Source organism: Rhodotorula paludigena (genome assembly GCF_050403205.1).
Source record: "Rhodotorula paludigena JCM10292 DNA, Rt_paludigena_JCM10292v1_ctg82, whole genome shotgun sequence".
Classification (NCBI taxonomy): Eukaryota; Fungi; Basidiomycota; class Microbotryomycetes; order Sporidiobolales; family Sporidiobolaceae; genus Rhodotorula; species Rhodotorula paludigena.
In genome coordinates, this window is record NW_027481376.1 from 26,919 (window position 1) to 49,572 (window position 22,654).

Below are 22,654 nucleotides of genomic sequence, written 5' to 3' on the forward strand. Positions count from 1 at the left end.
TCGCCATGGTCCTCTCGCCCGTCTTTCCGATCCTGCAGCCTACTCTTCCGTCCTATACCCGCTCCGCCCTGCATCATACACCGCTCTCTCTCGCCCGCCTGTTTCGCGTCTCTCGGTACCTCGCACTTGCAACTAAAAAAACACCCGTCGTTCCTCCCCTTCCTCGCGAGTGGCTGTCACGCCGAGCGCTGTACAGGATGAAGCCCACCTAGCGCTGCTCCGCCATCGACTGCCGCAAGACGTTGAGCAGTCGAGGGTTCACTTCGGCCTTCTCGGCGACAATGTCCCGCAACCAGCGGTTCTCGCTTGTGAGCTGCGTAAAAGCGTCAGTAAGCAATGCTGAAGCGCGCCGGAGAGGGGACGCACCGAATCCTTCTCCTTCTCGAGACTCGCGACGCGGTCCCGGAGTGAGGCGGAAGATTGCTGCAACTCGGCATCGCGCAACTTCTTCTTTGCACGGAAGCGAGCTGCAGGTAGTTTTGAGTGTGGCGCGCAACTTTTTGACAAGAGAGATGGGGGCAGGAAGACGCACCACTCGCCTCGGTATTGCGCCTCCGCTTGTCCTCCTCGATTTCGTCCGGCGACATCAGATCCTTGCCCCTGCCCAGTGCAGATCCATTGGCGTAAGACGAACCGATGACTGCTGGCGAGATGAAGGCGCTGCCGGACTCTGCCGCTGCGCTGTTGCTCGACGAGGGACTTTCGCGCCCGCTGTCTTCGCTCGCTTCAGCGGCGGCCGCAGCAGCGCGAGCGGCGCGACCCTTCGCACCAGCATTGGCGCGACTGCTGCGACGTGCGGGCGTGTTCGATCGGTGCGACGTGGTCGAAGAGGCGGAAGGTGCGGCGGCGGGCGATGCGAAGGCGAACGGAGGGGGCGATCCGAAGGCGGTCGAGGTCGAGGCATGCGAGGGGCCGAAGCCGACGGAGTCGGATGGATGGTGCGCGGAACCGGGGAAAGAAGGGAAGGAGGACGGGACGGCAATGCCGCTGGATGAGGACGGGGTGTAGCGCGATGCGGTTGGCGGGAGCGGCGGAGCAAAGGTCGAGATGGGAGGGAGGACCGGCGGACTCGACGTCGGGAAGCCATGTTGACCGTTCGGGTACAGCGAAGACCAGTCGAGCGAGGATGTCGTGACATGTTGGTGCGGATCGGGACCGTGACCTTGAAAGGGCAGAGAACCGCCGGCGCCGGCAAGCGGCGACTCGCTGGATACAAGAGTGGACGGAGTCGCCGCCGGCGAGCTCGTGCTGAACACCGTCGAGGTCCACGAGTCGAGCGAGGCCTGCGCTGCGACGAGCTCGTCGACCGTCACGCTGCTGAGACCGGGAAGGGTTGGGTCGAGCCCGAGAAGGTTGAGACCGTCGAGATTGGTATGCAAGTGATGCGCGTGAGGTGCCATGGTGCCGCCTGCGGCGCCGGTCGAGGGGATAGCCGGTGTGGGAGGAGGTGCGTGCGGAAAGGGCGATGTCGCAAGGAGAGGGCTGCTTGCGCTGCCAGACAGAGGCGCGGTGCCGCCGCGCAGCGCCTGAGTCTGCCGCGAGATGAGGGATTGAAGGATTGCGAGCTGGCGCAAGTTGGCCTCCCGTGAGGCCTCGAGCGACTGCGAGTGCGCTGGAGACTGTTCGGCCGCGAGACCGCTCGGGAGCGGAGGGAGCGGCGGCAGCTTGGGCAGAACCGTCGTGGGACTCGTGATAAGTGCAGGAGGCGTCGGAAGATGCAAGGATGGCGCAAAGGCGGACGACGCGAGCGGCGGGAGCGTCGAAGTGTGAAAGTCGGACTGAAGGGGATTGGCTACGGCGGAAGGCTCGACGTGATTTTCCTCTGTGGCGATAGCAGAGAGACCAGTAGCACGTCGCACGGGACTAGCGGGAGGACCTGGACCAGATACAGCCTTGGGCGACGGCGCTGTCGAGGCGAGAGCGTCTGCGGCGCCGCCGTCCTCCATAGCACGGAAGCGAGCGGTGCGATGGCGTGAAAGGAGCACAAACAGTGCAAGCGGACGTGAGCCCGTCATCGCCATTCGACTTGCGAGCATGAGGAGAGGACAGGACGCAAGCACCTCATGCGCATGCAAGGGCCTTCCCCGCCCTCCGCAGTCGCCCGCACTTAGACCGTTCTCCGTGGTCTTCGCAACGCCCTGCCACGGTCTCGTCTGATGCGCATTGCCGAGATGCATGTCGTAATAAGGAAACTAGACGATCTGCTCCTGTGTCTGCTGGCGAGCGCGCAGGGCCAGGAAGACGCGATACGAATTCGTCACATTTTCGTCGCCTGTACACGGGAGGGTGAGCAGGCGTGCATACTGTGGGAACGCACAGTACGCACTAAATTCGGGCAGAGCGCGGTATCCCTCTTCCTCGAGCAGGACGCGGATCCGCTCCATCTTGTCCATCGTGCCCTGACGGTCGGCCCGCCCGGCACGGATGCCGTTGCTGATGCGCCTGATCTCGCCGCGCCTCGCGTCGCTCGCGCGCACCTCGTCCGGCGAGGCAGAGCATACGGCGCAGAGGCAGCGGCTGAAACCGAAGTGAAGCGCGAGGTTGTTGCGCCGCTCGTCCGAGTTCTGCGTGATCGAGCCAGGCAGGTACTCGATGTTGATTTCGGTGCCTTTAGGGATGTCGTCCATCGCGTAGATCTCCATGCGGAACGTCGCAAACTGCGAAGAAGGGGGTTCGGTCAGTTTCACGGGACGAGGGTAGACAAAAGTTGGAGCGTGGACCGCGCAGCCAGCGCGACCGCAAGGGACTTTGTGAGAGGGGCGGCAGCAGGAGCTCACGTTCATCACCTGCGTGGCATTCGGTGTGCTGGGAAGCAAAGCAAATGTAGCAACAGTTAGCTTGAGATGCGCATGAGAGAAAGAAAGCTGCAGGCGACAGTGTGCAGCTGTGAACTCCCGCTCACCAGCTATGATTCAGCCTATCGGGAGACGCGAGGTCAGCGATGATCATTTGCGACGGACGAAGAAGGCGCAGCGCACCGAGCAATCTTGGGAAAGACCATTGCAACCGACTTTCCTCCCCCCGGAACGCCCGAGACCGGCGGCATCGGGATTGTGAACCCGTTCGTCGCCCTCCTCGCGCGAATCTCGTCGAGCCGGCGGATAAAGCCCTCGTCCTCTGTGCGGGCGAGCGACATGAAGACCTCCTGCTCCTGCGGCGACATGAGGTCAAACAGGCGCTTGGCCTCCTCCTCGCTGAGCCCGTTTGGCCAGCAGCACAGCGGCCGCTCTGCGCACAACAGCTCGCCACGCTTGATGTCCCGCGAAGCGAATGCACCCGCACCCTTGGCGCCGACGTTCTTGACCTCCCACGGCGGGTTGGTGAGGTTGGCCTCGTCCTGCGACTCGTCGACAGCGGCGTGCGCGAGCGCCACGCCGAACAACAGCGGCAGCAAGTCCGGCGCAACGGCCGGAATGTGCGTAGAAGCAAGCTCGGCCGCCGAAGAGGCGGTGCTGCTTCCTCCGGATCCGCCCCAGAAGAAAGAGCGACGGAGGACGGGAGCGCGCGCAGCGGGTCTCGCGGCGTGTGCGAGACACGGTCTGCACACTCGTTGCAGTGCTGCGCGGTGCATCGTGCGGGTTTGGCAGAAGTGAGGAACGAGAAGCGATGAAAGTCGGGCCGCCGACTGACTTCAGGAGAGGCGGGGAAGGAGCGAGGACAGCGAGCGTGCCGAGTGATGCACCTGCTCTCCGGCACTCTAACTCTCACGAACGACGGATGGCAGACAGACAAGGCATTTCAGGTTTTGGAGAGCAGCTTGGAACGCACTGATCTTTGCGACGTCGTGACAACATGACAGAAGCACGAATTGACGACTTCGAGGATGTTTCGGTGAGGGGAAGCGAAGACCCGCCTTCCGCAAGAGCAGAAAGTCCTGTGCCTGTCCATCGGACACAGATCCTGCAGAGTCAAGTACGCCGCAGGCACAAGTGTTGAGGTGTCGGCGCTGAAGCAAATCGTGCTGTCGAAGCGCCCTCGGACGAGGAACGGCGGGCTGAATTGCCGCGCTCTTTGTCATCCCGGCGTTAAAGAGTGAGGCTGTGGCCCAGCAGGAATCGTCAGCAAGCAGGAACACAGAGAACCCGAAGGGAAAGGGGGAGCCGAAGAGGCCCTGGGGGAGCGCGGAGGAGCCAGAGAGGACCGATGCGCCTCACGGGAAGAACCAGACAATGTTCCAGATCCTGCAGAACGTCACTGTGAATAAGCGCAGGCCAGAAAAGTAGCGAAAGATGGACGAACCAGACGATGCCGATCCAACCGCCGCTCACACCGCGCACGTTCGTGAAACCCCAATCGCCGTAGGCAGCGCCGCGCAGTGCCTGAGTGTGCCGCGTGATAAGAGACTAAAGCATGCAAGCTGACGCAGATTGGCCTCTCGTGATGCCTCGGGCGGTGCCGACTGTCCCGCTGCGAGACTGCTCGGGAGCAGAGTGAGCGGCGGAAGCTTAAGCAGATCTATCGTGAGATTTTCGAGCGGCTCAGAAGCGTCAGAAGACGCAAGGATGGTGCAAATGCGGACGGTGCAAGCGGTTGGTGCGCCGGAACGTGCGAATCGGACAGCAAGGGAGTCGCTGAGGCGGGAGGCTTGATGTTACCGTTCTCTTTAGGATGTCAGAGAGACAAGTAGCACGCCGCACCAACTAGCGAGAGGATCTGAGCCAAAGAGAGCCTTGGGCGACGGCGTTGTCGTCTCACGGCGGGTTGGTAAGGTCCGTCTCGTCCTGCGACTCGTCACCAGCTACGTGCGCGAGCACTATACCGAACAGGAGCGGCAGCAGATCCGGCCCAACAGCCGGGATGTGCGCCGAAGCGAGCTCGGCGGACGGAGAGGACCCCGGATCCACCTCAGAAGGAAGAGCGGCGAAGACACAAGCGCATGAGGCGGACCTCCCGGCGTGTGCAAGGCACGGGCTGCACGCTCGCTGCAGCCCTGCGCGATGCACCGAGCGGATCTGACAGGACGAAGAGACGGAGAGCGATAAAAGGCGCAGACAGAAATGACTTCAGGAGAGGCGGAAGCAGCGGACGAGGCGAAGTAAGTCTGTCGTGCCGCTCGCATTCTCTCTGATAGCATCGATGCGACTGCGCCGAAATGAACGAAGAAAGAGTGTACTCTAGAACGGGCATTCGGCTTAATTACTGTGCGGGAAGAAGAGCGAGACGACAGAGCGGGACCGCGGATGTGGGGAGAGACTCTGAGGCGGGCGGGAATGGATGCGATGAGGGTGTGACGAGAGGGACTGCAGCAAACGAGGGTGCAGGAGGTAGAGAGGGAGGGAAAGGCGAAGGGGACAGGGAGAAACCGGACTCGAGCCTTGCGGCGACGGAGTCGGCGTGCGCTTACTGGCGGAGCGCGGCGCCCGAGGCCGAGGCCTGGTGCGACGAGAAGCCTGAATCAAAGAGAGAAGATATAAGAAACTGTCAAAGACAGAGTAAACGAGAAATACGCACGCTGAAGCTCGGCGTTCGAGACGCTGATCTTCTTGCCGAGGCCGACCGAGCGCTGCGCGCGGCGGAGGAACGAGGTGCGGTTCGAGTAGAGCGACTCGTGGCGCGACTGGGTGCGAGTCATCGGGACGCCGTCGACCGGCTTGATGGGGGTCGCGTGCTTGCCGCGGCGGCGGTTCCAGGCGCCGACAAGAGCGCGGACACCGAACTTGACGAAGTCGAGGCTGTGGTGTAGTAGAGAGCGTCAGCAAGCAGGGACACGGAAGAACAGGAGGGCAAGGGAGAGCGCAGAGGCCCTCGGGCAGCGCGCAGGAGCCAGAGAGAACCGATTCGACTCACGGGAAGAACCAGACGATGTTCCAGATCCTGTAGAACGTTGCTGTGAGTAAAAGCAGGCCAGAAAAGTAGCAGAAGATGGACGAACCAGACGATGCCGATCCAACCGCCGCTCACACCGCGCACGTTCGTGAAACCCCAATCGCCGTAGGCAGCAATGATGGAGGAAATGAGCTGGGCGAGGCAGAAGGCGAGGAAGAGGGCAACCGAGGGACGCTCCATCTGTGTGACGAGGGAAGGGAGAAGGAGGATGAGGCGGGGGTCAGCGGGTCGGGTTCGGCAAAAAGCCGCGCCGCGCGAGCAACACAACCAGGACACAGCATGGAGTGCCACTGTGCGTCATGTGCAGCTGCCATGCGCGAGCCGGCGAGTAAATGGCGGAAACGTACGAAGAAGACTGCGGATCGAGGAGGGGCGAAGTTAGTCTCGTGCTCACAGGTCGGACATAAGTGGAAACATGTCGACTGACAAGAATGCGACCTGGTCACAAAAATAAGTGCCTGCGAGATCTGGGCGACCTGGACTGCGAGCGTGCGGGACAATGTCAGCATGCTGTCCCGTGTCTGGGTGCGGACGGCCCCGCCGCGCCCTCGACGAGCCGCAAGAAATGCGCGAGACAGGAAGACGCACGGTAGATGATCATGACGAGCTCCGGGTCGTTGTGGTCGACAATGTTCGAGACACCCTGTAGCGCGCACCCGAGTCAATGCTGCTCTCTCGGCTCCAAAGGCGCGAATCCAACCACTCACGAAGCGGTTCTGGAAGAAGTCGGTGTAGATGATGACGCAGAAGAGCGCAATCGTGCCAGCCGCGAGGTAGAGACCGTAGGCGAACGCGTACGTGAAGATCTCGCCGAGGTCCCACGAGTCGGGCGTGTTCGACGGGAGGACACGGTCGAGCGAGAGCGTCATGATCGTGCCGTCGTTGAGGAGCGCAATGATCAGGACCATGAACGGCGGGAAGTCGAACTGGAACGCAAAGGCCATGACGGCAAAGCCGACGACGATACGGATCGTGACGGCGCAGGCGTAGATCGAGTAGTTGCGCATGCGCTGGAAGATGACACGGGACTGGCGGATGGCGTGGACGATGGTCGAGAGACCGGGCTCGGTAAGGACAATGTCGGCGGCACCACGGGCGGCGTCGGTGGCACCCTCGACGGCGATACCGACGTTGGCGCGCGAAAGAGCCGGGGCGTCGTTGGCACCGTCACCAGTCATGGCGCAGAGGTGGCCGAGACCCTGGAGACGCTTGACAATCTCGTACTTGTGCTCGGGGAAGACACCGGCAAAGCCGTCGGCGTCGAGGATCATCTCGTCGAGCGAAAGGTGCTTGCCGCCTTCGGGGAACCCGCCGGCCTGGAGGACCTTGGCCGGGTACATGTGGTCGCCGAGACCAAGGCGACGGCCGGTCTCCTTGGCGATAGCGAGCTGGTCACCAGTAACCATCTTGACCTTGACGCCGAGCGCCTGAGCGTCGTCGATCGTCTGCTTGGTGTCGTCACGGGGCGGGTCGAAGATGGCGAGGAGACCGATGAGCTCAAAGCCGTTGCCGGGCTCGTCCTTGTTGCCCGAGGGAACGTCCTCGACGGCGACGGCGAGGGCACGGAGACCACGGGCGGCAAACTCCTCGACGTCCTTCTCGAGCGCGTCCTCGACCTCGGCGGTCTTGTTGCGCGAGCAGAGCTCGATGATGATACCGGTCATACCCTTGGTGGCACGCTTCATCTCGCCCGTGGCGTCGACCGTGTAGGTGATCTCGGTGCGCTTGTCGACGGGGTTGAACGGCTTGAAGTCGAGGAGCTTGATGCCCTTGCGCGCGTCCGAGATCTGGGGGATGGCGCCAGTGACGCAGGTGTCGATGGCGTCCATGTTCTCCGTGCGCGAGGCGTACGCAGCCATGAGGATGACCTCGTCGGGGCCGAACTCGGGCGAGTACGTCTTGAGGGTCGACTTGTCGATCGTGAGCTTGTTGGTCGTGAGCTGTAGAGTGCACACACGGTCAGCATACCGCTGCGGGCGCGGAAAAACGCAGGAAGGAGACGCACGGTACCGGTCTTGTCCGAGCAGAGGATGGTGACACCCGCAAGCTCCTCGATGGCAGTGATACGGGTGACGATGGCCTTGTACTTGGCGAGCTGCTGGGCACCGACGGCGAGCGTGACCGAAAGGACAGTCGGCATGGCGATGGGGATACCACCGATCAAGAGCGTGAGGATGTTGTCGATACCGCGGCGGTACGCATAGCGGAAGCGGGCGTAGAGAATGATGATCTCGAGGACGACAAAGATACCGATGGAGACGAGGCAGAAGAGACCGATCTGGGCGAGAATCTGCTGGAGGTGACCAGTCGAGTCGTCGTCGGCCCCGACAAGCGAGGCGGCGCGGCCGAAGAACGTGTTGGCACCGGTGGCGATAACGACACCCTCGGCCTCACCCTGCTTGCAGATCGACGACGAGAAGCACTGGTCGCCGACCTTCTTGCCCTGGGGAAGCGACTCGCCGGTGAGACCGGCCTGGTCGATCGAGACGTTGATGGCGTCGAAGAGACGGCAGTCGGCGGGGACGATGTCACCAATCTTGAACGCGATAACGTCGCCGGGAACGAGGTCGGACGACTCGATCTCGATCCAGCTGCCGTTACGCTTGCACTTGGCCTTGGGCGCGAGCGACTCCATGAGCGCCTTGACGGCGTTGCCGGCCGAGTTCTCCTCGTAGAAACCGATGGCGGAGTTGATGAAGAGGAGGAGGACGATACCGACAAAGTCCTGCCAGTCGGGCGCGCGACCCTCGCCGTTCGAGAGGGCGATAGCGACGATGGCGGCACCCTCCATGACCCACGAGAGCGGGTTCCACATGAACCTGTCGGATTCGCGCCTGTCAGCATTTCGTTCTGTGACCACATATCAGAAGGAACGCACGAGAGGAACTGGAGGAACTTCGAGGTCTCCTTGTGCTCGAGCTTGTTGGGGCCGAAGATGCCACGGCGGCGCTCAGCCTCCTGGTCGGTAAGACCCTCCTCCTTGCACCTGAAGAGCACAGAGTGAGGTCAGCATGGTGTTCGAAGAGCAGCGGAGGGGGTGAGACAGCCCGGCGAAGCGGGATTGCGGCGCGCAGAGCCAATAAGAGCGCGCGCGCCCGCCCACTCCGCTTCGCCCACGCCCCCTCGGTTCGAGTGCACCGCAACGAAATTGTGCATCCGCACACGCCATCGTTGCGGTAGCTCGGAGCGGAATTGCCGGCGAGGCGCGGCAAACCCCAGGCGAGAGGAAAGGAGACCCACTGGAGGAGCGTCCACACATCCTCCATCTCGACCTGCTCGAGGTCGACCTTGTCCTGCAGAGCATCAAATTCACGTGTAGATGCAGGATATGCAGGGGATCGAAAGATCGGGGCGAAGAGTGGCGGAGGGAAGCGGGTTGAATCAGCGAGGTGCTCTCCCAGAAACGAACGCAGCGGGCTGAGCGCGCACCTTGTCGTAAAGGTCCTCGGCCTTGAGCTCGATGGTGCTCATGTCGACGAGAGCGTGCTTAGTCTCACGCTCCTCCTCCTGCGAGGCATTGCGAGTCGCGCCAAACACCGGGACGAGGAGGCGGGTTCGCAGGAAAGGGGCCGTTTCGCGTCAGTATCTCGCTCCTGGACGTAGCTGTACATCTCAGGAGAATGCAACGCACAAAGGTCTTGTCGAAACGACCCTCCTTCTTGGCCGGAGCAGCCTCAGGCGCCGGAGCGGCGGCCTCGGCGGGCTTCTCCTGGGTGACCTCGGCCGCGGGGGCGGTCGAAGCCGACGCCTCGTTGTTGGACAACGGGGCCGACATGATAGGTGTCGGGGCGACGGGGGAAAGGGCGAGAGAGACGGGGCGGAGAGAGAGAGAGGAAGAGAAGTGCGGCAACCTGTCGAGACAGGAAGGGACCGAACCGAGGGGCAAGCGCGGTTCGCTCAGGCGCGGGGTGCGAGCTGGCGGGACGGCGACGGGCGGTGGACGACGCGCGCGACGACGGCGAAGGCTAGCGAGGCCAACGACTGGACGGGGGGTTCGGCGGCGACAGGGATAGCTGGCGGCGGCGACGAGGAAAGCGGAAGAGAGGACGGCGCCAACTTCTGGGGCTGCGAGGTGCGCAAAGGATTTCAGGGCCTCTCCCCCCTCGAGGCAAAAACACGCTCCGCCGAAAACCCGAGGCGAGGGATCCGCGCTGAGTGTTTTCGGCCTTGCCTCGCCTGCTCGCCTTTGCTCCGTCCGTTCGGCTTTCCTTCTGCTCTCCTCGCTCTTCGGCCTCGTTCGTGCACGCTGCTGACTGCAGCGAGGCCCCTGCTCCCGCTTGCACCCGCTTGTCTCCTCACAGTTGCGAGACGGGCAGTGGCGACCTCTCGAGCCTGTTCTCGGCTCGCCTCCGTCGCTCCAATGCGGCAAGTGCTCGAAACCTCTCCCGCCCTGGACAAACCGCTTTCGTACCGCGCCTCTCTCCTGATTGCTGGACGGACCCGCCTCGAACCAACGAACGCGCTGCGTTTCTTTCGTCTCTTCGCTAGTTCTTCTGGTGCTTTCCGTCGCTTGGCGCCCCCTCTCAGTCTTTCACTCTGCTGCGGGCGAGATAACCGCCTGAGCACAAGATGCTGCCGTTCGCTTGCCGACGAAGCTTACTGCCGCTCATGCTGCCGGCGCCTGGCCTTGCTCCGCGCCCGCTCGCAAGGCCAACTCGGCCGGGCTGAACTTGCTGTCTCTCGCGTGTCCTCCTTCGGCAGCACGCCTGGCTTGCCACGCTCACGAGGCCGAATGTGCCAACACGGGATGCAGTATCCAGAAACAGCAACAAACAACGCGCTGTGACGCGGAGCCCGAGCCGGCAGTCGAGCGCCCAAACCGCTTCGCGGGGCCTCGCGCGACGGCTCAGAGCCGAAGAGGGGCGCGGAGTGGACAAGACAGGGGGCCGTCCGCGGCGAGAACAAACCTCTCGCCCGCAGGAGTGGAGTTGCATCCGCCGCGCACGCGCGCGGCGGCCCGCTCGGACGGCCGTCGGCCTTTCCCAAGGCTTGGGTCGTGCTCAAGGCGTGCTCGCGCGCGGCACAGCAGGCGTCGCTGCAGCAGAGCCACGCCGAGGTGCGTCCGCTCTTCTGACGAGGCGGTACTCGCACCGCTTCCTCGCCCACGCTGCGGCCTGCAAACTCGACTTCAGGACCTGAATCTCGCTTCTACTACCGGTGCTACCGGTGCAAGTTCTTTAGATAGAGCGAGCGAGCCGAGGGAGCGGACGAGTGACGGGCGAGACGATATTTTCTCTGCAAGTCGGGACCTTCTCATCCCGCATGTACCTCGCGGCAACGCCGAATCGCGCGGTGTGCTCCTCGCGGAGTCCTACTTATCGGCAAATCGTAAGGCGGCCCGCGACGAGCTGGGAAAGCCGTCCACGCCCAGAGCGCAAGCATGGGCGGGCCCAGCAAATGCACACTGGCCCCATCTCCGCATCCAGCGGAATCGGCAGGCGCACCCGCGGCCCACATGTGCACGACCGCCGATATCGACATCGTCCACATCGTTCCGGCGAAGGCGCCACGCGGTTGCCGCCGGGGAGAGCAGCTGCACTTTTTCCTCGTCCTTGCGCAAGTTCCGCCGTTCCGACGGGAGAGAGCCGGGATCTTCTTGCGTTATGCCTCCGCTCGTTGCTCGCGAATTTTGCTTCGCGGGCAAGCTATCTTTGCGTGCCGAAAAGACGGCGCGGCTCGTCCTGTGAGTAGAGCGGACGTCTCCTCCCAGCACACAGGGACCGGTTGGCGCGCAGTCGGTTCGCGCGCAGAATGCTCCTGCGAGATGTATGCGCTCTGCAAGGCGACTCGGCCGAGCTTGGTCTGCCGCAGTCTTGGGCGAATGAGCCGAGTCCGGACTTGCAATCGGCCCGCTCGCCGCCCTCGCTCTCTCCCGCTCCTTGCTCTCCCGCTCTGCGACACTGTACTCACCCACTCCTCCCGCAGCGCCTCCCGTGATCGCTGCAGCTTAGCATACCACGCAGTCCTCCCCCCTTACTTTTCCTAGCTGCCCGGTGCACGTTGTCTCGCCGTGTGACAGCTACGGCGCCACGTCTTTTCCTTCTCCCGCTTCGTCCGCCGGACGCGATCTGGCCCGCTGCGCTGCAGCCGAGCGCTCTGGAGATCGATGCAGGGACATCCGTATTCTGCTTGAGACAGGACGCTCTGAGACCCGGGCTGGACCCATGCTTGAGATGACCGGAGCGGGAGAACACTCGATCTGCACGTTTGAGGCTGCGGCTCGTCCCGCTGCAGCACTGGACTGCCGTTTTGCAACTTCGCGCCTCTTATAAAGCTCCGGGAAAGCGGTCTTGCACGGCATAACCGGAGGATCGCGGGTGCACCGCAGGAACGACGCACGAGGGAGACTCGTGAGTCTTTCGCATGGCTCTTCTGCCGGCTAGGCTGAGCACACTGACATGATCTCTGTTGTAGCTACTGAACTCTCAATCGTTTTGAGACGGTGTCAAAGGGCTGCTTCCCATCCGGCTACGTACCAGCAATGCAGAGGGTTCTCGCACCGAGCCGCCAAGACTGCTCGAGCAGAGCAATCGGCACACTCGTTCTTTGTGACCTCCTTCTACTGTACGTCAAGAATTGCCAGTGTGCATCTGCCGACTCCTCAGTACCTCCCTGCCTCGGCCTCACTGCTCGCAGCGCTGCTCGTCCCAAAGTATCGCTCCTCATCCCTCCTCGACCGGCTTGCCATGCGCCGCTTGGACCGACTGCGCTTCGCAAGCGAGTCCTCCGCATGCCGGCCGTGCACGGTGGGTTCGCGCGCCGTCGCGCGAGCAGAGGGCGAGTGCGCGTGCGGCGGACTCGCGTCCGACGGCGTAGACGACTCTGCGTGCTGGCGTAGGCGCTCAGGAGGTTTTTCGCGACCCTCGTGTTCCGAAGACCCGCGATAGGAACCGCTCGAGTTCGTGGACCTGCGGCTCAGAGGCGAGTTGCCGCGGTCAATGAACGTCGAGGCATTCGGCACTCCGTGCGGCTCATGGCTGCGCACGCGCTCGAGGCGAAGACGGAGATCGTCAGGATTCGGCGGATCGCTGCGCGTCAGCTGGAGCGAGAGCGGCGGGACGTCTAGCGTGTTGCGCCGGCTGCGACTGTCGACATTAGGCGCGCCGCTGCGGTGCGAGAGCGCTGCAGAGATGTTGCGGCTGCAAGCGTGATCTCATGAGCTATTTTGAAGCTCTGCTTGTCTTATACGAGCTTGGGGCGCGTGCAAAACGTACAGGTGTCCCCTCACACCTCGATCCTCCGTTGACTCCTGTAGCGGACCGGCTGCGGTTGCCCCTCGACTGCGCTTCTGCCAGTCCTCGCGCTCCCGTCGAAGCTCGTCACGGCTGCGGAAGTAGCTCGAGACTGCGACCCAAAGACCGAGAAGGTCGACGAAGAGAGCAGTAATCTGCGAGTTGAGCGGCAGTCGGTACCTCGGACTCGTCGCAGGCGGAGCAGACGCAAAGGGTGCGCACTTGGTCTAGCTGGCCGTACGTGAAGAAGTCGGCGCCGCTCAGGAGAAAGTTGTTGACGCCTTCAACGTAAAGCCAGGTGTTGAGCGCGAACTGCAACGAGCGCCGAGTTGGTCATTATCCGCGGGCGGTACAAAGGCATTTCCGCAGCAACAGACCCAGATGAGGTACATGAAGACTGTGACAGAGATGGTGATCTTGCGCTCGAGACGTCGGTGTTCCTTCATGTTGCGCTCCTTGCCATCCTTCTTGCGCGGGAAGAAGCGGTCGATTATGCTGCTCATCCACAAGCATGAGCATCGAGTCCCCGAGCATCCTCATGGTTACGCACTAGTCGCTCGCGCCTTGCTTTTCTTTGCGGGCGAGAAGGAAGACCTTGAGAATAACGAGGAGCCAGGCTAATGCGCCGAGGATGATCGCTGCGTGCGGGGGTTTCCCGACCGCTCTGAGTGCTGGACGACATGCACTCGGTGGAAGACGACGCACTGACTATAGTGGGCGACAGAACGTAGGTGATCACGTCCTCGCAGTTCGGTTGCGAGTAAACGGCAGAACCGGAGCAAACCCAGGCGTAAGCGCCGGTCCAGTACGCCTGTTATGCGATTTGGAGGACGTGAGTGAACGGTCGAAGCCAACCTGTCAGGGAAAGGTAGATAGACCATGTTAAGCACCCTGTGACGAGGTCAGGAAGGTCAACCCGGCTTTCTGACGACGCCATCGATAACACAACGTACCAGACAGCACCCGTCACGACTCCCCAGCCGTCGTGTTTGCGCTTGTTCTTGTTGTACAGCGCGGCTTCGACGGCCTTGACCTCGTGGCGCAGCGCTTCGGTCGGAAGCGCCTGGGTGTGCTGGAAGACAAGCGCTTCCATGCCCTTCTGGTTCTCATTGAGCTGTGACAGTACTCTCGATGGTCAGTGAATGGTAAACTTGGGTTAGATGACCCAGAATGCGAACACGAGACCATTGAGGCGCGAAGATGGCCGGTGCGAGGATGGCAATGACTTGCGCATGTTTCCTGGTCAGCTCCTGCCTCGATCGATACTGAGCACAACAAGATACGCACAAGCGAGAGCTTGCGGCCAGAGGAACTGCGTGTGGTAGCGGGTCATGCCCGTCTTGGCCGCATCCAGGCCAACGCAGATTAGGCCGACGGTGATGAAAGCATTGGCGAGGAAGGCCTGCCGACTTGCCGGTCGTCAACGATGGGTCGAAGAGGACGGAGAAGGGCGGACGACAAACCTGCATGACGGCGAGACCCCACACATCGTCCGGTGCGACTGCAATGCAACGATCTGTCAACTTTCTCCGTCTCCTGGCCGAGTACTCGAACGAAGCGAACGCACGCGTGTAGCTGAACGCCGTGCACCCGTAGCTGATGATCGCCCACACGAACTGTCCGGGCCCGTTGACGCTCGTGTTCGGGCACAAGCCGCAGCACAGCTCGGCGGTGCCGACGGCGCAGTACTGGTCGACGTCGGTGAAGCCGGCGGGGTTGCACGTCTCGACAAAGAAGCCCTTGTTGGCTGCGGAGAGATCAGGTCGTGCCGAGGTCAGCGAGACGACGAGCAAGGAGGCAACGAGTGGGCGCACCAGGCGTGAAGTAGCTGACCGAGTTGAGCGACAAGCTGGCGTACGTCTCCATCGCAAGCGGCAGCGGGAACGACAGCGCAAGCAAGGAGCTAGCAGGAAGCGGCTGAAGAAAGCTCGCTCGCCTTGATAAGGCGTCCGCGGGAGGTCCGGTCCGCCAGCGAGTGGGCTCGAGGCTCTCGCGGGTCGACCGCCAAGTTGGAATGCGCGAAGCTCGTCCGGCGAGAGCGTGCGAAAGCGCAAAAGCAGTAGCAGCAAGTCGAGGGTCAGAAGGCACAGCCTCCCCGAAATCGACGCACACTCGAATACAAGAAGGTCTCCCTCACCCGCATACAGGCTTGCCACCGCGTCATCCCGTTCCCGCTCCCGACAGTAGATGCCCCTCAACCTCGCCGCCGACCTTGGGGACTGCAGCGTCCCACGGCCCGCTGAGCCGGTCCTTGTACTTGATGACGAGCCAGCCCCTGACGAGGGGCGCGCCGACGCTCGTGCCGAGGAGCATCAAGCTCGCGAGCGCTGTCGGTCCCGCGCCGACGCTGCGCAGGGCGAGGAGCGCGCAGGTGCACAGGAGGTAGGTGAGGGCGAGGGTCGGGCGGAGCGTGAGGGACGAGCGGAGGAGCGGGAAGGGCCCGAACCAGAGGGTCGCGAAGAGGAGGAGTGAGAAGACGCTCGCGTTGGACGAGAGGCGCGAGGCGAGCACCGTCGAGCCCGAGAGCGCCGCTGTGAGCGAGATGGTCGACGGGAGGGGCGCGCGGCGCGCCATGCCGTGCGTGCGACGAGACTCGTCGAGCGCGCTCTGCCGCCACAGCCGCTCGTGTGGCCATTGAACGGAAGACGCGAGCGGGATCGCGCGATAGTCGCCGAGGAAGAGGTTGATGGCGAAGAGCGTGCCGCTGAGCGCCCAGATCGAGTCGGATGTCGTCGCACGCGTGAGCGTCTTGAGCGCGGGTGACAGGAGATAGAGCGCGATGAGGGGAACGACTGGCGTGATGGCGGGCCCGCTTCGCCCGGTCAAGGACGCCGACTCCCCGATGAGCCAGGACCAGAGACGGAAGATGACGCTGAGAACGCCGCAAGAGATGAGCAGAGTGGACGATGAGAGGGTATCGCGCGACAGTTGGACAAAGACGGCGACAAAGATGAAGGTGCAGGCGAGGTGCTGGGTGATGGGCAGAGTCTGGCGGAGAAGGGCAGGGAGAGAGGCGGGATGGACATTGACTGTGCAAGCCCAGACGTAAGTCAGGCGGCAAATGGTTGACGAGATACGCGGCAACACGCACCGTTCCGCTTGAGATCGGAAAGGAAAGAAGGCGCGACGTAGTTGTCGGGATACGGCTGCTTGAGGAAGAGCACCTTGCGGTAGGGTGGGAGACCATCGTCTGTTGCGGTGGAAGAGCATGAGCGCGAGTCCACGAGCCATGCAGAAGAGCTAGCATACGTTCAGTCCCATCCTTCGGTGCGTGTGCCGACCCGTTCATCGCGACAAGACGAGGAGCGAGGAGAGCAAGCGGGAGCTTCGTCGCACAGAGCTAGAGAAGCGAGACACCAGCGGCTTTCACGGCGTATCTCTCGAGTCCAGCATGGCTCTGCAGCTCGAAGGACGCAAGCACGCGACGTGGCGAACACGAGAGAGCGCAGCAGCGGGGAGAGTCCGCGTCGAGGTCGCGCTCTTGTCCGCGTCACTACCTTTTGGGAGAGCTCAGAGCTGCTCGTGAGCTCGCAGCACACGCTTAGCTTGTGATCCAGACCCGCGAATCGCTTCTCCCTGCGCTCGCTGCTCGTCGTCGGCTCCACGTGAAGGCGGGTTCGGGTCACCATGGCCGCCGTCCCCGACATCGCCGTGCTGCGCCCGAGCGACGGTGCAGACGACGCGCCAGCCTTCTCGGTCGAGGTCCCCGTCAGTCGCGCCCTTCACGCTCCGGTTCTCGCGCATCCTTCCGCCTCCCCACTCGTCCAACTGACCCTTTCCTCGCTCTCCCCCGCAAACAGGCCGCAAACGTGATCCATGCAGAGATCCTCGCCGTCACGAGCGCAATGCGCAAGAACCAGCGCTGGGCATCCGCCGCCTTTGCCGCCTACCCGTATTTGAGCGGCTCGTCCCGCCTCAACGGCTCCGAGGGCGTCGGAGGGTCCGGCGTATCGCCCGCCAACTCGCTCTTCAAGGGCAAGGATGCCGAGCAGCGCGGCGGGAGGAACGCACAGGCGCTTGGGCTGATGGGCGGGTTCGCGGAACTCAAGATGCGGCTGCGTGACCTCGACGGTGCGTTCCACCAAGTCTGTCTCCGCCGAATCAATCGTTGACGAGCGATATGCAGGTCCGGAACATCTCGACGCTGTCGCCCTTCTTCACCCTTTCCTCGAAGTCATCCGCTCGCCCGAAACGTCGGGTCCGATCACGGCGACTGCCCTCTCGTCCATCGACAAGTTCATCACCTACTCGATCCTCTCTCCCTCGTCGCCCAACCTCGCCGCCGCCATGTCGCAGCTCTCGTCCGCCGGCACGCACTGCAAGTTCGAGGCGAGCGACTCGGTCTCGGACGAGGTCGTCCTCCTCAAGATCCTCGACGTCCTCCGCAACTGTCTGACTGGCCGCCTCGGCCAAGTCCTCAGCGACGAGAGCGTGTGCGAGATGATGGAGACGGGGCTGAGCATGTGCTGCCAAATGCGGCTAAGCGGTGCGCATCTTTTCGTTTCTTCGCTCGAAACTCACACCTGACATGTCCACTGTTGCAGAGATGCTCCGCCGATCTGCCGAGCGCACCATGCAGGCCATGGTCGCCGCCGTCTTCTCCCGCCTGCGCCACGTCCCGTCCGAAGACGAGCTCGGCGCGAGGCAGTCGCAGGCTATGGCCTCGTCGGTCTCGCTGTCCGAGGTCGCGGCGGATGTGTCGGCACCGGGCGGGCCGCGCATGGCTGCGCCTGATCCGCGGAGCGCGCAGATCCCGGCGGCGGGGCCAAGCGAGGTGGAGGACCGGAATGGCGGGGTGCCAGTGAGAGAAGTCGAGGAGGACCTTCAAGACGACGGCGACACCGGTGCGTCGAGCTGCTCACTAAGTCTCGCACTCTTTGCTCACCTCGCAGCATGCAGATGACGACGGCGACATCGCACCCTTTGGCCTCGCCTCGATCCAGGAGCTTCTCCGCGTCCTCATCTCGCTGCTCAACCCGCACGACCAACAGCATACCGATACAATGCGCCTCATGGCCCTCGGTTTGCTCAACATTGCATTCGAGGTCGGCGGGCGGAGCATCGGACGTTTCCCCGTCCTTCGCATGATGGTCGCCGACCACCTCTGCAAGCACCTCTTCCAGCTCGCGCGGTCCGACCACCCTCAGCTTCTGTCGACCTCGCTGCGCGTCATCACCAACATCTTCGACACGATGCGCCCGCACCTCAAGCTCCAGCAAGAGCTCTTCCTCTCGTTCCTCCTCGACCGCCTCATCCTCCCCAACACGTCGGCGCCGGCCGTCGGCGCGCGCAAAGCCGACGTCGAGTCGCAACTCGATCTCTCGACCTGGGCGCACGACAGCGTGCCTCCCTCGGCGGCGGCCTCGTCCTCCGCAGCAGGCGGGCAAGCGGGCGACGCCCGCCCCTCGACCCCGCTGTCGGCGTCGGCGCGCGAGCGCTCCGAGTCGACGCGCGGCGGCCCGTCGGCAGAGTCGCGCGAGCTCATGCTCGAGATCCTCGGGCACTTTGCGCGCGGAAAGTACTCGATGGTTGACCTGTGGGTCAACTACGACTGCAACGTCGAAGGCGAGGATCTCTTCGAGCGGCTCGTCAAGTTCCTCAGCCGTGTAGGTCTTCTGTACCTTCTCTCTGCAGCGTTGTGCGGCGGCTGACTTTCCGTGCTTCCAGGGTGTCTACCCGGCAGGCGGCTCGGCAATGTCATACGTGCAGGACACGACGCAGCTCATGTGCCTCGACACGATCCTCGAGCTCGTCGCCGACATGGCCGTCCGGCTGCACGAACCTTCGGACGACACGCTTCAGCCCTCGCAGGCGGACGAGGTCGCTCGGTCCAAGGCCAACAAGCGCCTCCTCCTCGAAGGCGCCGCGGCGTTCAACCGCAAGCCCAAGGTCGGCCTCCAGTTCCTCGAGGAGCATGGCATCATCTACTCGGACCCGAAGGTACCTCGGCCCGAGAGTCTTGCGCGCTTCCTCAAGACGACGCCGCGGCTCGACAAGCGCCTGCTCGGAGACTTCATCTCGCGCCCCGACATGGTCGACGTCCTTCAGTCGTTCATGCACCTCATGGAGTTTGAGGGCGTGCGTTCTCTCCTCATTCTCGCATTTCACACGAGAGCTCGCGCTCACCCGAGCGTTCCTGTCGCCGTGAGCAGAAGATGATTTGCGACGCGCTGCGCGAGCTCCTCGAGGCGTTCCGCTTGCCCGGCGAGTCACAGCAGATCAACCGCATCGCCGAGACGTTCGCCGAGGTGTACTTCGCCACCAAGCCTCGTGCGTCTCGCTTCCGACTTCGGTCACTTCGATTCCTAGCTGACCTGGCGCTTCCATGTCGGTGCACAGCTGAGATCAAGTCGCAGGACGCAACTTACGTCTTGACCTACTCGGTCATCATGCTCAACACGGACGCGCACAGCCCGCAAGTCCGGGTGCGTTTCCGCTTCCGAGCATTTCCTTGGGAGAGAGTGAGCGTTTACCTCGTCTCGCTCTGTCATCAGAAACGCATGGACTTCGAGGCGTACTCGCGCAACCTTCGTGGCGTTAACGACGGCGAGAATTTCGACCCTGAGTACCTGGTGCGTCTGTTCCTCCGTGTGAATGCCTCAGTACCAGGCTCACCCATTGTCGCACAGCGCGCCATCTTTGAGTCGATCCGCAAGCGCGAGATCGTCCTGCCAGAAGAGCACCACAACCAGGTCGGATTTGAGTACGGCTGGAAGGAGCTCCTTCGCCGATCACGACGAACGGGTATGTCGTCTACGCTCTCGCTGAGTCTGTCGACCAGAGCTGAATGAATCGCCATCCGCAGGTCCTTTCACGCACCACCGCACCAACATGTTCGACCGCGGCATGTTCGCGATCGCATGGAAGCCGCTCGTCTCGGCCATGTCCTTCGCATTCGCCAACTTCCGCGACGACTACATGGTGCAGCGCGCAATCGGCGGCTTCAACCACTGCGCCGCTCTCGCGGCACGCTTCGGCATGCCCGAGGTCTTCGACTACCTCATCCTCTCGCTCAGCCGGGTCAGCGGACTCGTCCAGACCCCGGCAGCGTCGCAGGAAGTCGGCAATTTCCCCGTCGTCGACGTCGAGGGTCAGAAGGTGACCGTCAGCCCCGTTGCGGTCCGCTTCGGCATGAACGTCAAGGCGCAGCTGGCGGCTGTCGTGCTCTTCACCATCGCGAACAACAACGGCGCTTTCATCCGCCAAGGCTGGCAGCAGGTGTTTGAGATCTACCAGACGCTCTTCACCCACTCGCTCCTCCCGCCATCGATGCTCATGATGGAGGACTTCCTCTCCGGCACGTCGGCCATCCCGCTCAAGCCGAAAGCGGTCGTCACGCCGCGCGAAGAGCGCCGCGGCGACGGTGGTCTTCTTTCGACCCTCTCGTCCTACCTCCTTTCGCCCTACGGCGCCGGCAGCGAGATGGCTGGTACCGACTTCACCGACGACGACATCGAGACGACCCTGTCCGCCGTCGACTGCGTCGCCTCGTGCCGCGTGGAAGAGCTCTACTCCCAGATCTTGTGCGTACAGCTAGCTCATCGCGCTCACTCGAGCCATGCTAACACGGTGACATTCCGCAGCGACCTCAAGGGCGAAGCGCTCGTCCACCCCGTCCAGATCCTCGTGGACCTCGTTCAGCGGATCACCATTGACCGCGTTCGCACCCGTTCGGGCTCTGGCTCGGCGCCGAACTCGCCGCAGATCAGCATCACGCCGTCGCGCGTCCAGCTACCGTACGATCCGTCGGCCGTCCTCCTCCTCGAGATTGTGACGAGCATTGTCGCACGCTCGCAAGAATCACTCGGCGACCTGTGGCCGATCTCGTTCGACTTCCTGTCTCGCCTCCTCGCCTCGGCGAACTCGTTCAGCAGCCTCTTCAACGAGCGGGTCGTTGCGTCGCTCCTTCGCCTCGTTGCCGAGGTCATCAAGTCGGACGAGCTGCGCGACTCGTGCTTCCTCGCACTCGACATGCTCCGGTCGCTCTCGCCGGCGGTCCTCAGCAGCGTCGCCGAGCCGCTCATGGCGGGTCTTTCCCGCGTCTTCACCGAGAACGCCTCGCGCGTCTAGTAAGTCTAGTGAAAATTCTGAGCCCTCGTCAGCTGCTGACGTTTACCTGCGCACACAGCTCGACGACCGAGTGGAATCTCCTCTTCGCGCTCTTCTCGGCGACCGCTCAGCAGGAAGAAGCGGCAAAGATCTCGATGGACCTCCTGCGACAGCTCGCTTCGGGCCAGCTGGGCGTGCGGCTGCAAGCCGACAACTACGCCGCGTTCCTTCAGACCCTTGCAGGGTTCGCGCACTTCCAGCCGTCAAAGCAGGCGTCCGATGCGAGGTGAGCCCAATCACATCTGCTCGCAAACGTCCCTGTGCTGACTCGTGGTCGGGCGCTCAAAGTGACGATGCCGCACTCGTTCGCGGACTGCAGATTGTCGACGTGCTTCGCGAAGTGCAGGCGGCGATTCCGAATTTCATCTCGACTTCAACCCTGTCGCCCGCTCGAGGTTCGTTCTTACCTCCGGTCTCAATTTTCTGCCTCCAACTGACTCACACTCGCCGCCTGCAGCATGGGAGGCGGCGTGGATTCCGCTCCTCTCGGCGTACGCACAGCTCTGCCTCAACCCGGCGCGCGAGCTTCGCCAGAACGCCATCACGAGCCTGCAGCGCACGCTCCTCGCGCCCGAGATCCTCCAGAATACGGACGTCGATCTCACCATCATCTTCGAGCGCGTATTCTTCCCGCTGCTCGAGGAGCTCCTCAAGCCGCAGGTGTTCCGCCGCGACCCCGAGGGCATGGGCGAGACGCGCCTGCGGGCGTCGGCGCTGCTGTGCAAGGTCTTCCTGCAGTACCTCACGCAGCTGTCCGAGCGCCAGGGCATGCAGACCATGACCGAGCTGTGGCTCAAGATTCTCGGGTACCAGGACCGCTTCATGCACAGCGGTCGGCGCGATCAGATGGTGCGTCCTTTTCGCCGTTCTTTTCGGTTGCCTCTCGGATTAATCGGCCCTGTCGCGCAGTTTGAGGCCGTTCCGGAGCTGCTCAAGAACGTCCTTCTCGTCATGAACGCCTCAAACTTCCTCGTCCCGCCACACGAGCCGAGCCGAACGGACGAGCAGGCGCGCTTGTGGGACGCAACGTTCGAGCGCATCCAGCCTTTCCTCCCCGAGCTGCAGCGTGCGTCGCGCGTGTTCGACCGATGTCCCGATCGAGTTCTGACTAACGGAGTCTTGCATCCATCTTCTTGCTACAGGCGAGCTCTTCCCGCCCCCACGCGTCCCCGTCCCCTTCTCCGCCTCCACCGCGGCCTCTCCCGCGCAGCCGTCCGCCTTCCAGCCTCCTGCACCAGCCGCGCCCTCGCAGCAGCCGCCCGTTGCCTCCGCACCGCAGCAGGTCGCAAGCGCGAGCGAGCTCTTCGGCGGCTCGGCAGGGTACGCGCCGCCTGTCCCGCCGGTGCAGAACGTGCCGCAGCCGCAGCAGGAGCCGGCGCGGCGGGAGGACGAGCAGGTGCAGCAGGTGGAGACGCCCGGGTTGGCGCAGACGACGGTCGATCTGTTCGGGCCGTGAGATTGCGCGACGCGAGCTTCGTAGATTTGGT

At 63.1% G+C, this 22,654-nt stretch overlaps 5 protein-coding genes across 5 annotated transcripts; 1 reads left to right on the plus strand and 4 right to left on the minus strand.

Annotated features, from left to right (window-relative positions):
* Positions 1 to 208: 208 nt before the first annotated feature.
* On the minus strand, positions 209 to 3,571 carry JCM10292_007248 (uncharacterized protein; the record flags this gene model as incomplete). The annotated part of the gene is made up of 7 exons (XM_076652594.1): positions 209 to 313; positions 367 to 467; positions 533 to 1,822; positions 2,327 to 2,657; positions 2,778 to 2,805; positions 2,903 to 2,917; positions 2,979 to 3,571. 7 exons carry the CDS (start codon positions 3,569 to 3,571, stop codon positions 209 to 211), a joined length of 2,463 nt encoding a protein of 820 aa, XP_076501849.1.
* A 1,769-nt stretch (positions 3,572 to 5,340) lies between these two features.
* Positions 5,341 to 9,601, minus strand: JCM10292_007249 (plasma-membrane proton-efflux P-type ATPase; the record flags this gene model as incomplete). Its single annotated transcript, XM_076652595.1, has 13 exons — positions 5,341 to 5,390; positions 5,452 to 5,672; positions 5,788 to 5,814; positions 5,873 to 6,006; positions 6,174 to 6,181; positions 6,254 to 6,307; positions 6,415 to 6,469; positions 6,534 to 7,766; positions 7,832 to 8,645; positions 8,705 to 8,812; positions 9,067 to 9,119; positions 9,256 to 9,333; positions 9,458 to 9,601. 13 exons carry the CDS (start codon positions 9,599 to 9,601, stop codon positions 5,341 to 5,343), a joined length of 2,979 nt encoding a protein of 992 aa, XP_076501850.1.
* Positions 9,602 to 12,427: 2,826 nt separating this feature from the next.
* Positions 12,428 to 14,924, minus strand: JCM10292_007250 (uncharacterized protein; the record flags this gene model as incomplete). The annotated part of the gene is made up of 13 exons (XM_076652596.1): positions 12,428 to 12,965; positions 13,041 to 13,213; positions 13,281 to 13,370; positions 13,436 to 13,553; positions 13,609 to 13,696; positions 13,764 to 13,869; positions 13,937 to 13,949; positions 14,012 to 14,172; positions 14,237 to 14,283; positions 14,346 to 14,460; positions 14,522 to 14,559; positions 14,626 to 14,805; positions 14,873 to 14,924. The coding sequence occupies 13 exons, from the start codon at positions 14,922 to 14,924 to the stop codon at positions 12,428 to 12,430; spliced, it is 1,719 nt and encodes a 572-aa protein (XP_076501851.1).
* A 294-nt stretch (positions 14,925 to 15,218) lies between these two features.
* On the minus strand, positions 15,219 to 16,347 carry GPI2 (phosphatidylinositol N-acetylglucosaminyltransferase; the record flags this gene model as incomplete). Its single annotated transcript, XM_076652597.1, has 3 exons — positions 15,219 to 16,087; positions 16,150 to 16,248; positions 16,308 to 16,347. The coding sequence occupies 3 exons, from the start codon at positions 16,345 to 16,347 to the stop codon at positions 15,219 to 15,221; spliced, it is 1,008 nt and encodes a 335-aa protein (XP_076501852.1).
* Positions 16,348 to 16,685: 338 nt separating this feature from the next.
* JCM10292_007252 (Sec7 domain-containing protein) lies at positions 16,686 to 22,623 on the plus strand (the record flags this gene model as incomplete). The annotated part of the gene is made up of 17 exons (XM_076652598.1): positions 16,686 to 16,766; positions 16,859 to 17,129; positions 17,185 to 17,544; positions 17,603 to 17,902; positions 17,958 to 18,664; positions 18,726 to 19,136; positions 19,211 to 19,328; positions 19,398 to 19,483; positions 19,553 to 19,630; positions 19,688 to 19,802; positions 19,864 to 20,581; positions 20,642 to 21,127; positions 21,187 to 21,393; positions 21,456 to 21,562; positions 21,625 to 22,016; positions 22,077 to 22,233; positions 22,310 to 22,623. The coding sequence occupies 17 exons, from the start codon at positions 16,686 to 16,688 to the stop codon at positions 22,621 to 22,623; spliced, it is 4,908 nt and encodes a 1,635-aa protein (XP_076501853.1).
* Between the last annotated feature and the right edge of the window lie 31 nt (positions 22,624 to 22,654).